Genomic DNA, 14147 nt, shown 5'->3' with positions numbered 1-14147 from the left:
TCGCTTTTTGCAGATGACATGGTATTATACATGGAAAATCCGATAGACTCCACCAAAAGTCTGCTAGAACTGATACATGAATTCAGCAAAGTTGCAGGATACAAAATCAATGTACAGAAATCAGTTGCATTCTTATACACTAACAATGAAGCAACAGAAAGACAAATAAAGAAACTGATCCCATTCACAATTGCACCAAGAAGCATAAAATACCTAGGAATAAATCTAACCAAAGATGTAAAAGATCTGTATGCTGAAAACTATAGAAAGCTTATGAAGGAAATTGAAGAAGATATAAAGAAATGGAAAGACATTCCCTGCTCATGGATTGGAAGAATAAATATTGTCAAAATGTCAATACTACCCAAAGCTATCTACACATTCAATGCAATCCCAATCAAAATTGCACCAGCATTCTTCTCAAAATTAGAACAAGCCATCCTAAAATTCATATGGAACCACAAAAGGCCCCGAATAGCCAAAGTAATTTTGAAGAAGAAGACCAAAGCAGGAGGCATCACAATCCCAGACTTTAGCCTCTACTACAAAGCTGTCATCATCAAGACAGCATGGTATTGGCACAAAAACAGACACATAGACCAATGGAATAGAATAGAAACCCCAGAACTAGACCCACAAACGTATGGCCAACTCATCTTTGACAAAGTGGGAAAGAATATCCAATGGAAAAAAGACAGTCTCTGTAACAGATGGTGCTGGGAGAACTGGACAGCAACATGCAGAAAGTTGAAACTAGACCACTTTCTCACACTATTCACAAAAATAAACTCAAAATGGATAAAGGACCTGAATGTGAGACAGGAAACCATCAAAACCTTAGAGGAGAAAGCAGGAAAAGACCTCTCTGACCTCAGCCGTAGCAATCTCTTACTCGGCACATCCCCAAAGGCAAGGGAATTAAAAGCAAAAGTGAATTACTGGGACCTTATGAAGATAAAAAGCTTCTGCACAGCAAGGAAACAACCAACAAAACTAAAAGGCAACCAATGGAATGGGAAAAGATATTTGCAAATGACATATCGGACAAAGGGCTAGTATCCAAAATCTATAAAGAGCTTACCAAACTCCACACCCGAAAAACAAATAACCCAGTGAAGAAATGGGCAGAAAACATGAATAGACACTTCTCTAAAGAAGACATCCGGATGGCCAACAGGCACATGAAAAGATGTTCAACGTCGCTCCTTATCAGGGAAATACAAATCAAAACCACACTCAGCTATCACCTCACACCAGTCAGAGTGGCCAAAATGAACAAATCAGGAGTCTATAGATGCTGGAGAGGATGTGGAGAAACGGGAACCCTCTTGCACTGTTGGTGGGAATGCAAATTGGTGCAGCCGCTCTGGAAAACAGTGTGGAGGTTCCTCAGAAAATTAAAAATAGACCTACCCTATGACCCAGCAATAGCACTGCTAGGAATTTACCCAAGGGATACAGGAGTACTGATGCGTAGGGGCACTTGTACCCCAATGTTTATAGCAGTACTCTCAACAATAGCCAAATTATGGAAAGAGCCTAAATGTCCATCAACTGATGAATGGATGAAGAAATTGTGGTTTATATACACAATGGAATACTACGTGGCAATGAGAAAGAATGAAATATGGCCTTTTGTAGCAACGTGGATGGAACTGGAGAGTGTGATGCTAAGTGAAATAAGCCATACAGAGAAAGACAGATACCATATGGTTTCACTCTTACGTGGATCCTGAGAAACTTAACAGAAACCCATGGGGGAGTGGAAGGGAAAAAAAAAAAAAGAGGTTAGAGTGGGAGAGAACCAAAGCATAAGAGACTGTTAAAAAACTGAGAACAAACTGAGGGTTGATGGGGGGTGGGAGGGAGGGGAGGGTGGGTGATGGGTATTGAGGAGGGCACCTTTTGGGATGAGCACTGGGTGTTGTATGGAAACCAATTTGACAATAAATTTCATATATTAAAAAAAAAAAAGAAAAGGAGTAAACTATATATGTTTGTAAATGATATAATCTTATATAAAGAAAATTATAAAGAATATACAAAACATCCATTAGAACTAATAAATGAATTCACAAAGTCACACAATACAATGTCAACATACAGAAATTAGATATATTTAAATTCCACCAGTGAATAATCAAAAAGAGAGTTGAGAAAAATTCCATTTACAATAGCTTTGAAAAATAAGAACGTACATATTTAGGAATAAATTTAACCAAGAAAGTGAAAGATTTATATATTAAAAGCTATAAAACCCTGATAAAGGAAAGTACAATATATTCTCTAGATATATCTGGAGTTTGAAAATGGGACTACATATTGGAAATCTACAGGATTAATAAATTATATTCAGATTATTCTGGACTTGATATCAAGATTGGCTTTGTGTTTAAACCATAGATTATTCTAATTTCCTTTTCAAAATTTTCTAAATTTTGAAGGGAAACAGTATATATAGCAAACAAGGGAAATTTTAGGTACAATTCAATTGGAACTAGAAACAGAACACATATAATTATTCACATCTAAAATGACTTTGCTGTAAGTGAGGAAATAATGTCATGTATACCTAATCCTAAACTGTAATCTCTTACATTAGCCAATTCTCAGAGACTGAATTTATTGGGTAAATAGTAAGAAGGAGAAAGAGAGAAACAGAGAGGTAGAGAAAGACAGAAAGAGAAAGAGAAAAATTGAAGGAATCGGGTTAAAAAGAAGAAAGGGAACAAAAATGACAGTAAGAAAAAGACAGGGGAACCATTAAAATGAAAATGAGTAATGACTCTAGAGAAGGAAGGCAAAACTTGAGGATTAATATACAGAATATAAATCTGTGGAACAGATGCACTAATTTAGACACTGTCACCAAGCCATGGCTTATACCTTATTTTCCTCATCTACAAAGTGAGATTGTTGGATCAGTGTTCCTTCAGGGTCTGAACGTACCTAAAGAGAAGACACATGGAAAAATGGGGAGTGTTCTCATCTTTTCCCACCAGCCATTCTACTCCCAAACCACTGCTGCCTCCAGGACATCTTCCTTTTCCATCAGTGCTTTCCCTTCGTCCAGTTACATGGGGCGGGTGGGTAGAGCAGACAGCAAAGTTACCTGTCAACTCTAAATGAATTCCAAGAAAAAATAAAAATCTGGCTACTGCTATCTACTCTAATAGGAAATTTGAAGCAGAGCTCAGATTATTAAAATGTAGGTGGTATGTGGATATATTTTCCAAATGTTGACACAGAACTATTATTTCTGTACAAATATCTTCACAACTCTCTCTCGGATGTGTTTGGTCCTGACTCCATAGATGACCGGATTAAGGGCCGGTGGGACAGCCACATAAAGATTAGCCAGAAGAATGTGGATATAGCGGGGAATGTTTCTGCCAAAACGGTGTGTCATAAAAGAAAAAAAAGCTGGTGTGTAAAAGCACAGCATGACACAGACATGAGAACCACAGGTATTGAGAGCCTTTAGCCGGGCATCGTGAGAAGGAAGGCGGAAAACAGCTCGAAGGATAAGCACATAGGAGGAGGCAATCAGGATCACATCCACAATGATATTAGAAATCACCATGAGCCCATAGATAATGTTGACCTTGATGGGTGCACAGGCCAACCGGGCAAGACCCATGTGCTCACAGTACGTATGAGGGATGATGTGATGCCCACAGAAGGGCAACCTCAGAATGAGAAACACGAATGGAGTCACAAGAATTAAATTTCTTCCAACAACAAGAGAAGCTAGGATGCTGATGGTTTTATTGGTGAGGATCATGGTGTACTGGAGAGGGTTGCAGATGGCAACAAAGCGGTCATAAGCCATGGCCACCAGGAGAACGGTCTCCATTCCTGTGAACATGTGGATAAAGAACATCTGGGCAAGGCAGCCCCCAAAGCTGATCTCTTGTTGGTTGAACCAGAAGATGCCCAGCATTTTGGGGATGGTGGACGTGGACAGACCCAGATCGATCATAGACAACATGGCCAGGAAGTAGAACATGGGCTGGTGGAGACTGTGTTCAGTCTTGATCACAAAGAGAATGGTGATGTTCCCCACAAGGGCAATCAGGTACACAATGCAGAATGGGAAAGCAATCCAGATATGTACAGTTTCCAGTCCTGGGATTCCTAGCAGGTGAAACAAGGGGGGATGGAAGTGGGTGTCATTGATGGAAGTCATTCTCCCAGCAAGTGTCATTGAATTCCTGTTGAGGCGTAGGTATCTCACTCTCGTTATGACCTTTTCTTTATCAAGGTCCTGGAAAGATGTAAGAACTCTGTGTGTGTTAGAGTGCTATGGGTGGTGTGCTACAGGTCTTGGTATGAGTAGTTGGTTACAAACATTAGAGATTCTGCTCTTTGCAAAGGGTAATTGGGTAACTCTCTTTTTTTTTAAGAACTTTTATTTTTTAATATTTATTTATTTTGACAGAGAGAGATAGTGTGAGTGACTGGGGGGGGGGGGGGCAGAGAGAGAGTGATAGAGAGAATCCCATGCAAGCTCTGCACTGTCAGCACAGAGCTTGACACAGGGCTTGAACTCACAAACCATGAGATCATGACCTGAGCTGAAAGCAAGAGTCAGAGACTAAACCGACTGAGCCACCCAAGCACCCCCTTTTTAAAAAATGTTTATTTACATATTTTGAGAAAGAGAGAGAGCGAGAGAAAGAATGTGAGCCAGGGAGAGGCAGAGAGAGGAAGACAGAGGATCCCAAGTGGGCTCTGCGCTGACAGCAGAGAGCCCAATGAGGGACTCAAACTCAGAAACCCTGAGATCATGACCTGAGTTGAAGTCAGACACTTAACCCACTGAGCCACCCAGGCTCCATTCTGATTTCTTTTTAATCTCCCCTTTTTACTGATGCCCCAGGCCCTAGTAACCACCCTTCTACTTTATGTTACTGTGAGTTTGGCTTTTTTTTTTTCAAGATTCCATAATAACTGAGATTGTGTAATATTTGTCTTTATGTGACTGGCTTATTTCACTTTGGTATTTTGTCCACAGATTCATCCATGTTGTTGCAATACAGGATATCCTTCTTTTTAAAGAATGTATAATATTCCATTGCATATATAGACCACCTTTTAAAGTTTCTTTCCCCACGTAGAAATTTAAGATAAATTGGCAAAAGTGAATGTTAATCAGTGAAGTTTCTTTCCCATATGAAGTTTCTTTTTCAATAGCTGTTGACTTTTGTAACTGTTGAGAAAAATTTGAGATCAGATCTAATAATCTACTGCCTAGAGCTGGAAGAATGGGAAGTGATTGATTAATGGGCATAGGATTTCCTTTTGAATTGGTGAAATTTTATAGAACTAGATAGTGTTAACAGTTGTACAATGTTGTGAATGTACTAAGTGCCACTGAATTGTAAAGTTTAAAATGGTTAAAGTGACACTTTCATTTATATTTTATAATTAAAAAAAATTTCTGGTTATATAGATACCCCAAAAAGCCCAAAGACTTAGTCCAAGTATTTCAAAGACTGAAAACAGAGAATAAGGAAAAAGAAGGAGAAAAATAAAGTAAAATACTACCTGTTGTATATTTTATGTGAAATAACAAGAACTGACAATCGACCAAATAGCAGACAGCAAGGTTCATGGGGATTTCCCTAGAGCTTCTCTTCAGCAAGTTTAATGACAAAAGGGAATTCCTATTCATTTTAATTTCAATGTCTGAGACTCTCTGGCACCTGGAGACTCCATTATAAATCCCCTCAACACACACACACAAGGACAATTTATAAACATCTCTTAGGGCATATTGAGGGTGTATAAATACATAATTTCAGTAATTAAATTCACAGTTGCCAAATGACTTCCTAAGATGGAACATAGGGAATGTGGTAAGTGTTTGTGATCAATGCATCTGCAATGTGTGCTTAAGATTGGAATTTGGCTTCACAGAAATTGAGTTAAGACCTAGAGTATTGGGACTGGGAATGGTACAGAACACTGGTCTGGAGAAAGGTAGGAGGAAGACTAAGATTGGAGAGGAAATATCTACACCTGTAATATTTCAGGCATATATAACCTCATCTACTCAACCTAATAATAATCTGAGATAGATAGTACTATGTTTATTTCCGGATGAAACTGAAATACAGAATATGTGTGACTGACATAAGGTCAGAAGGCCAGCAAGAATAGAATCAGGACTCTATCCCATGCCACAATGCAAGTGATATTACACGGTGTCTACTTCTGCTTCTTTTCCCATACTGCTTTGATAGTGAGTGAGACACAAAGTTTAAAAAAATAGTCATAGTAGGCAAAAAAGGAGAGAGTAATGAGTTTGAACTCCTTTATAATTGAACTGATTCTACACATTCTATACCCTTGATATAAAAAAGGACACAATATGGTAATCAGTTGTTGGTCTCTCTCCATGCTTTATATTTCGAAAGGATTAAACTGAATTCAAACTTGATTATTGGGAGACCCAAATTCATGATTGATGCCATGAGCCAAGATAAGCCAAGAGGTGAAACGCATAGCTTGTTACAATAACAAAAAATGTCTTTGGAACTAGATGAATAGATGTATAGTGAGGAATTTTGCCTTACCCAAAAGAGGTCTGGCCTTTGTTTTTGGCTTCTAGGAAGTTATCTGTCATATCTGATAGGAGTTTAGGATGAGGGGTGGTCAAACTCTATCTCAGTGTAAGGGCTGACCACACTATAAATACCAACAATATAACTTAGGGTGAGAACTTTGGGTCATGTGGCACCAACCAATCTAGAGATTGAGTTCAACCATGTGTGCAATCAATCAATCACATATACATAAATTTGGACACCAAAGCTCAGGTGAGCCTCCGTGGTTGGCAATATAACTATGCATATTGTCACACATTAATTCCAGGAGGGTAACTCATTGTGACTCCATGAGGGAGGACAGTGGATACTTCACATTTGCAAACCTCACATTCTACCATCAGCATCTCTTCCTTTGTCTGATTTATGATTTTAATCTTTCCCTATAGTAAACTGTAACCATGAGTATAATAGCTTTCAGTGAGTTCTGTGAGTCGTTCTAGTAGATTAGTGAACCTGGAGGTAGTATGGGAAACTTCCTGAACTTGCAGTTGATGTCAGAAGTGAGAACAGTGTCAAGAACTGTGCCCTCAAATTTGTGGTTTGGCCAGCTCCAGGAAGCAGATCAGATCTGATGTCACATTTCCCTCTCACCAGTTACAGAAGTCAACAGGTTCTTCAGAAAGATCTTTATATGGGGAAGAAACTTCACAGATTATCATTGCCCCTTGCCAACATATCTCAAAATTGCTACTTGGGCATACCCTAAGAATTATGTGGATCTCCTTCTAGATTCTCAGTTCTGTTCCATTGTCTCTTTTTCTTTCTTTTTTTTTTTTTAAATAGCAACACTGCCATAATCATCATAGTTTTACAGAAAATCTCAACATTTGGTAATGAAAATCTTTCAGATTTATTCTTCTTTGAGGTAGTCTGGTTATTCTATGTCCTTTATTTCTCCACCCCTTATCTTTCTCTCTCTCTCCTTTCACTACTTTCACTAACAAGTTTGCAAACACAGGTCCATATCAGTGTCACAAAGCTTAGTTTCTCTTAATTTCACATCTTGATTCTGCTGCTTATTAGCAATGGGAAGTTAATGAGCTTATCAAAACCTCTCTCTTCCATAAACGAGAACTTGTGTCACAGAATTGTGGGGGGAGAACTAAATGAGATAGTGTATGCAAATAATGACTACAACAATGTCTGAAAAATTGTAGGTACTCAATTAATGATAACCATGATTATTGTGCCGGCTATTATTATGATCAATTTTATTATCTCCTAATAGTATTTATTTCTTCAGGAAAAGGAAAATTAATACATTTAATTCCTCTGAACCCATCATTTTAGGAAAGACACAATGTTAGCTTCTACATTCTTTACCACTTATGCTGCAGGTCAGGAGTGATACTGGGATTATTTATGGAGAGCTGAAAAGGGGTAAAGAATCAAAGGCCTTTAGAAAAATTTGTTCCCATTATGAATCCTTTGTTAAGGAATGTTTTTATCTTTAATTTTTGTAGATCTCAGTTAACTGTGGATGAATTGTCCAGTGGGAACCACCAACAACTTTTAAAAATCACACCATCGTCAGCCTGCTGGAGAATGTCTTCTCCCAATGTCACTGAACCCCATCCTTCTTCATTCCTATTGCTGGGGATTCCAGGGTTGGAAGTTGCACAAATCTGGTTTGTATTTCCCTTCTGTGCTGTGTATCTGATTGCTCTTGTTGGAAATGTTATCATTCTGTTTGTTATCTGGGTTGATCATAGCCTTCACCAACCTATGTTCTACTTTCTGGCCATGCTGTCAGTGATTGGCCTAAGTCTCTCTACTACTACCATCTCCAAGATGCTGGGGATCTTCTGGTTCAGCCTTCAGGAGCTGTGCTTTGGGTGCTGTGTTGCTCAAGTGTTTTTTATCCACTTTTTTACAGTCATGGAGAGCATTGTACTTCTTGCCATGGGTTTTGATCATTATGTGGCTATTTGCAACCCCCTCAGGTACAGCATGATTCTTACCGACAGAGTGACTGGTGTGATTGCTGTGATAGTGGTACTAAGAAGCTTATGCATGATTGTTCCCATCATTTTTCTCCTCCTGAGGCTGCCTTACTGTGGACACAGAATCATCCCTCATACCTATTGTGAGCACATGGGAGTGGCACGTCTAGCTTGTGCCAGCATTAATGCCAATGTCTACTATGGTCTTGGAAATATTTCTATCTTGTTTCTGGATGTGCTTCTTATCATTGTCTCGTATGTTAGGATCTTATATGCTGTCTTCCACCTCCCTTCCCAAGATGCCCGCCTGAAAGCTCTGAATACCTGTAGCTCCCCTATTTGTGTTATCTTGGTCTTCTTTGGTCCAGCTCTCTTCTCTTTTCTCACTCACCGCTTTGGTCATGACATCCCCGAGTATATCCATATCCTCCTGGCTAACCTCTATGTAGTCATACCCCCTGCCCTCAACCCAGTCATTTATGGCATCAGGACCAAGTAGATCCAGGAACGGGTAGAGAGTCTCTTTGTTAAAACAAGATTGATGAGAGGTAATTCATTCAAGTCATGAAATTATAGGGTCTGAAAGGACTAAAATTTATGATAAAATTAATAAATTTCTTTCACCAAAATTAATTTTCTCTCTATATAGATATCTATAGCTATAACTATAGATGATATATATAGATATAAGATGATATAGATATATAGATAGATATAGAGATAGAGATAGAGATAGAGATAGAGATGATAGAGATAGAGATGATAGAGATATAGACATAGATATAGATATATGTGAGATATATATCAGAAAAAATACTGCCTGTAATTGTTGGAGGTATGTACACTTCTGTGTGTCTGAATGTGTACTTGCAATGATACTCTCTGTTGACCTCTGGCAGAGAATATTACACACAAGAATAAATTTAAAGGAGGAAAACTTTGATTCACTGAAATAACTTTGTGTTAAAACTGTTTGGTGTTCTAGATCTCTTTCAGGCAATAATAAGATTTCTTTGACAGAGGTGTTCAATTAGAGATCACATAACCAATTACAGGTATTAAGTAAACTGCAACAAGTTTCTATAATTAATAAAGTACTGCTTAAAAATAAATAGTACAGTTTTAACTAAAGCTTATGCAAGCAAAATATGGGAATTAGACTAGATTTTTTGGTGTTTTATTTTTTCCTTTTCTGTTCTCTCAAGTTCCTGATCCTATGAAGTTCCTTATAAGCCTAACCTTCAATATAATACACCCTCATTCTTTTTTTTAAAGATTGTTTTTTAATGTTTATTTTTTCAGAGAGAAACAGAGTGCAAGTGGGGGAGAGGCAGAGAGAGAGGGAGACACAGAATCTGAAGCAGGTTCCAGACTCTGAGCTGTCAGCACAGAGCCTGATGCAGGGCTCAAACTCACAAACCATGAGATCATGACCTGAGCCGAAGTTGGACACTCAACCGACTGAACCACCCAGGCACCCCATTACTCTGGACATTCTTGACACTATTATTTGGCACCTATGGAAGATATGCCATCTTCTGGCTTCTCAGATCCTCCCAGAACCTGTTAAGATTTCCCATCTGTGCAGCCTCTCTGGGTGGCTTTCCTTTTTCATTCTCTCTCTCTCTCTCTCTCTCTCTTTTCTTTCTTTCTCTTCCTTCTTTCCTTCCTTCCCACTAAGATTCTTTTTTAAGTTTTTTGTTTGTTTGTTTCTTTGCTTACGATGGATATTGAGAATTTTTAGGGCTTTTGCAGTGGAGGGGGAGGAGTTGTACTGTTTGAAGTGTTATGTGTTCTTTTCTTCATTATCTTCATCTTCGTGACACTGTAATCCTCACATTATCCCATATACCTCCTATAAGGAACCTAGAATTTTCCATCACATTTCTGGCACAATCCCTTCCCAACTCTGTTCTGCCTATTAGGCCTCTATTCTGAGCTGTGGCTGGCATAACTGTCAACAGTTTTCTAGGCATAGAAGCCTTAGGGTTTGACTTTCACAGATAAGTGCATTGAACTATTTTGGGATCCCCTCTTTAATGATGTCATGCATTAGTCCAATGTTTCCAAGGAATATTTTATAGTAGCAACCTGAGACTTCTCTTTTGAGACTTTGAAGTCCATAATTTTTCCAAACATCATTTGAATAACATTCTCAATTGGACTATCCTACTATCTTTTGTGTTGAAATGTATCTTTGGTAAATAATTTATATTGAAATTTAATATTTCTACAGTATTTTCTTTATGTATCATTTTGTCTTTTATTTTTCCAGTTTTGTTGAGATATAATTGACATATAACATTGTATTAGTTTAAGGTATACATCATGATGATTTTATATAGATGTATTGCAAACTGATTACCACAATATGCTTAGTTTATATCCATCAACTCAGATAGTTACAACTCTTGTGACAAGAACCTTTTTTTTTTAGGATGTCTTTTTTTTTGGGGGGGCGGCACTAGACATCTGGTTCTTGTCTGTATTTGGGAGGTGCATTTCTGCATGCACTTTTGAAATGTTAGGTTTTGAAAGAGCCTTTTTTGGGGTCTATTATATCACATTTCATAGCATTGGTCTCATCAAAATATCAAGATATTGAGTTAGCTGAGCTCTGTCTTTTGCTTTCATAATTTCCAATCTGTCATTTCCATGTGTCTACCTAATGTGCCAGACACTTTATATACATTCTTATTTTACCTATACATTTGCCCTGAGGAGTTTTCCTGTTGGTCCTAGATGAAGAAACTAAAGCTCACAGAGTCAAATGATTCCAAAGATTACAGCAATTGAGCCAAGATAAATCTATGTCACTTGGGTTCCTGAAACCTGACCTCTTTCCACACTACTGATCCCAACTTTGGCTGTGTAATAGCATAACCTAGTGAGTTACATAAAACTCCTGAGTTACATCCCATTTTCTCATATCCCCAGCCCAAGCTTGGTATCTGACACTTAGTAGGCATATTGTAAATATTAATTTGATGCCCAGCATTTTGTGGCAGATAGAAAGCAATCTATAATACATTTGAGTCATAGAATGATCATACATTTATAAAGAAGCAGCAGTATAGCTGTTGAGAAGAGATGTGTCCTTATTTAGTATATTACCACATTTAAAAATCATTTTACTAATTTTATATATTTGTTTTATTTAAAAATTTTTAACTTAAAATTTCACCACCTTTACCCATTTCCACGAGCCCTCCACCCTCCACCTCTGGCAACAATCAATCTGTTTTCTGTATTTATGAGTTGTTGTGTTTTTTTTTTTCTATTCCACATATCAATGAGATCATACAGTATTTGTCTTTCTCTGATATAGATATGTAGAGAGATAGATACAGCCTCAGATGAGACTGGAGCCCTGGCCAACAATTGATTGCCTTCTGTGGAGACTTCTGAAGCAGAAAACCAAACTAAGCCATGCCTCAAGTTCTGACCTATAGAGCTAAGCTTACAATTAAAAAAACTAAAAAAACAGCAAATCAGAAAAATTAAGCCCTAAAAAGATAGAAGACAAGAAATAGTACAAATATAAGCAAAAAACGATAAAACAAAGAATATATATAACAGAAAATATCAACAAGGCTGAAGTTATATTTAGAAAAATGATGAGATAAACTTTTAGAAAAATAAAAAACACAAATTTAAATTATCTAGTATTTAAAAACAACATTGAAAGTTACAGATATTTTAAAATATAATAAGACTACACTATGAACCACTATGATAATTAATTTGACAAGGACACAGTATAAAAATTCCTTGATAAATACAACTTTCCCCCCAAAATCTGCATTATTCTATATCTGTTAAAGATGATGAAATCATAATTAAAAGAGAAAAGCCTGGGCCTAGTTACCTTCGTGGTAAAGTCTTCTAAAGAGTGAAAGAAGAAATAACATAAATGCTTTCAGAAAACAGAAAAAGAAGGAACACTTTCCAGTATATTTTTTTGAAGTTATCATAAACCTGGCATAAACACTGACAGGAATTACATACAAGAAAATTACAAGCCAACATCTCTCATTAACTTAGATATACAAATTCTAAACAAAATATTTGAAATTGAGCCCAAGAAAACCAAAAATATATTATGAATAAGTGAGGTCTATTATGGGAATCAGAAGTTGCTTTAAACATTGAAAATTGATCTATATCTAATTCACCTCATTAACCTTAATAATGGAGGGAAAATAAAAATTTCTCAACAGATCTAGGAAAATTATGCAAAAAAAATTCACCATGAGCTGGTAGTAAAAATAATCTCATAAATGTAAGAATATAAGGGAATTGCTTTATCTGTTAAAGGTTATCTTCCTCAAATCTACAGTGAATATCAATCATATGCAGTGGTGAATTAGTAAATGCTTGGAAAAAATGTATAAAGATTGTAAAGAAGTAAATAAGTCATTATTTGCAAATAACTTTCATTCTGTGGATAGAAAAATTGACAAGTATCAATAAATAGAATATTTGAATTTATAAGTAAATTTAGTAAGATCGCTACATAGACCTTCAATACACAAAAATCAATTGCATTTCCAAACTCTAGAAAAAAATGGAAAATGAAATTCGTAAGTCAATACCATTTACAACTGCATCAAAAAATCAAATACCTAGGAATAAAGATGTCCCAAGTTGTTTGCATTGAAACTAGAATACGTTGGTGAGAAAAAATAAAGAAAACTTAAATAAATCGAGATATATTATGTATGTGGATTAGAAGTTTCAGTGATGCAATGGTGTTAATTTTCTCCAAATTGATATATAGATTTAATGAAATTCCAATAAAAATTTCAACAGATATTTTTGCATAAACTGGCAAGCTGATTTTCAAATGCACAAGGTAACACAAAGAATCTCACAAATAAGACTTATATGACTACACACTTCAAGAATTTTTATGCAACTGCCTAATTAAGATAGTGTGATATTTGTAAATAAACCAATTGATCAGAATGGGTAGTACAAGAAAAAACACATGATTATATTGTGATCTGATTTATGACAAATATGATATTGCAAGGAATTTCCTTTTCAATATATGGTGTTGGAGCAATAGATATCTGGATGCTACTGATTTTGATTCTGAAGGCCATTTCCCTAGTTTTTGCATTCCACCCAGGGTGATGGTTAATTTTATATGTCAATTTGATTGGGCTATCAGGTGTTTGGTTAAACATTATTTCTTTGTGTATCTGAGTGTGTTTCTGAAAGATGTTAGCATTTGGGGTGCCTGGGTGACTCAGTTGGTTGAGTGTCCTACTCTTAATTTTAGCTTGGGTCATGGTCTCACAGTTTGTGGGATCTAGAGCCTCCGTGGAATTCTCTCTTCCTCTCTCTATCTGCCCCTCTCCTGCATCTCTCTGTCTCTGGCTCTGGCTCTTTCAAAATAAATAAATAGATAAACATAAAAATAAAATGAAAGCAGTTAGCATTTGATTTGGAAGATTGAGTAAAGCAGATTGTTTTCCCCAATGTGGGTGGACCTCATTCAATCCATTGAGAACTTGAATAGAACAAAAAGGTAAAGGGAGACCTCTCTCTCTCTCTCCCCCTCCCTCCCTCCCCCTCCCTGCCT

General features: G+C 36.9%; 2 protein-coding genes across 2 annotated transcripts; one reads left to right on the top strand and one right to left on the bottom strand.

Annotated features, from left to right (window-relative positions):
* Positions 1-2990: 2990 nt before the first annotated feature.
* LOC132675718 (olfactory receptor 52E4) lies at positions 2991-4216 on the bottom strand. The gene has a single exon (XM_060627988.2). The coding sequence runs from the start codon at positions 4205-4207 to the stop codon at positions 3254-3256; it is 954 nt and encodes a 317-aa protein (XP_060483971.1). The 5' UTR covers positions 4208-4216; the 3' UTR covers positions 2991-3253.
* A 3943-nt stretch (positions 4217-8159) lies between these two features.
* LOC144613063 (olfactory receptor 52E8-like) lies at positions 8160-9056 on the top strand. The gene has a single exon (XM_078433970.1). The coding sequence runs from the start codon at positions 8160-8162 to the stop codon at positions 9054-9056; it is 897 nt and encodes a 298-aa protein (XP_078290096.1).
* The last annotated feature ends 5091 nt before the right edge of the window (positions 9057-14147 follow it).

This window comes from Panthera onca, chromosome D1 (assembly GCF_046562875.1).
Source record: "Panthera onca isolate mPanOnc1 chromosome D1, mPanOnc1 haplotype 2, whole genome shotgun sequence".
Taxonomy (NCBI): domain Eukaryota; kingdom Metazoa; phylum Chordata; class Mammalia; order Carnivora; family Felidae; genus Panthera; species Panthera onca.
Note: the sequence above shows the minus strand (reverse complement) of the source record. Positions and strands in the feature narration are given on the sequence as shown.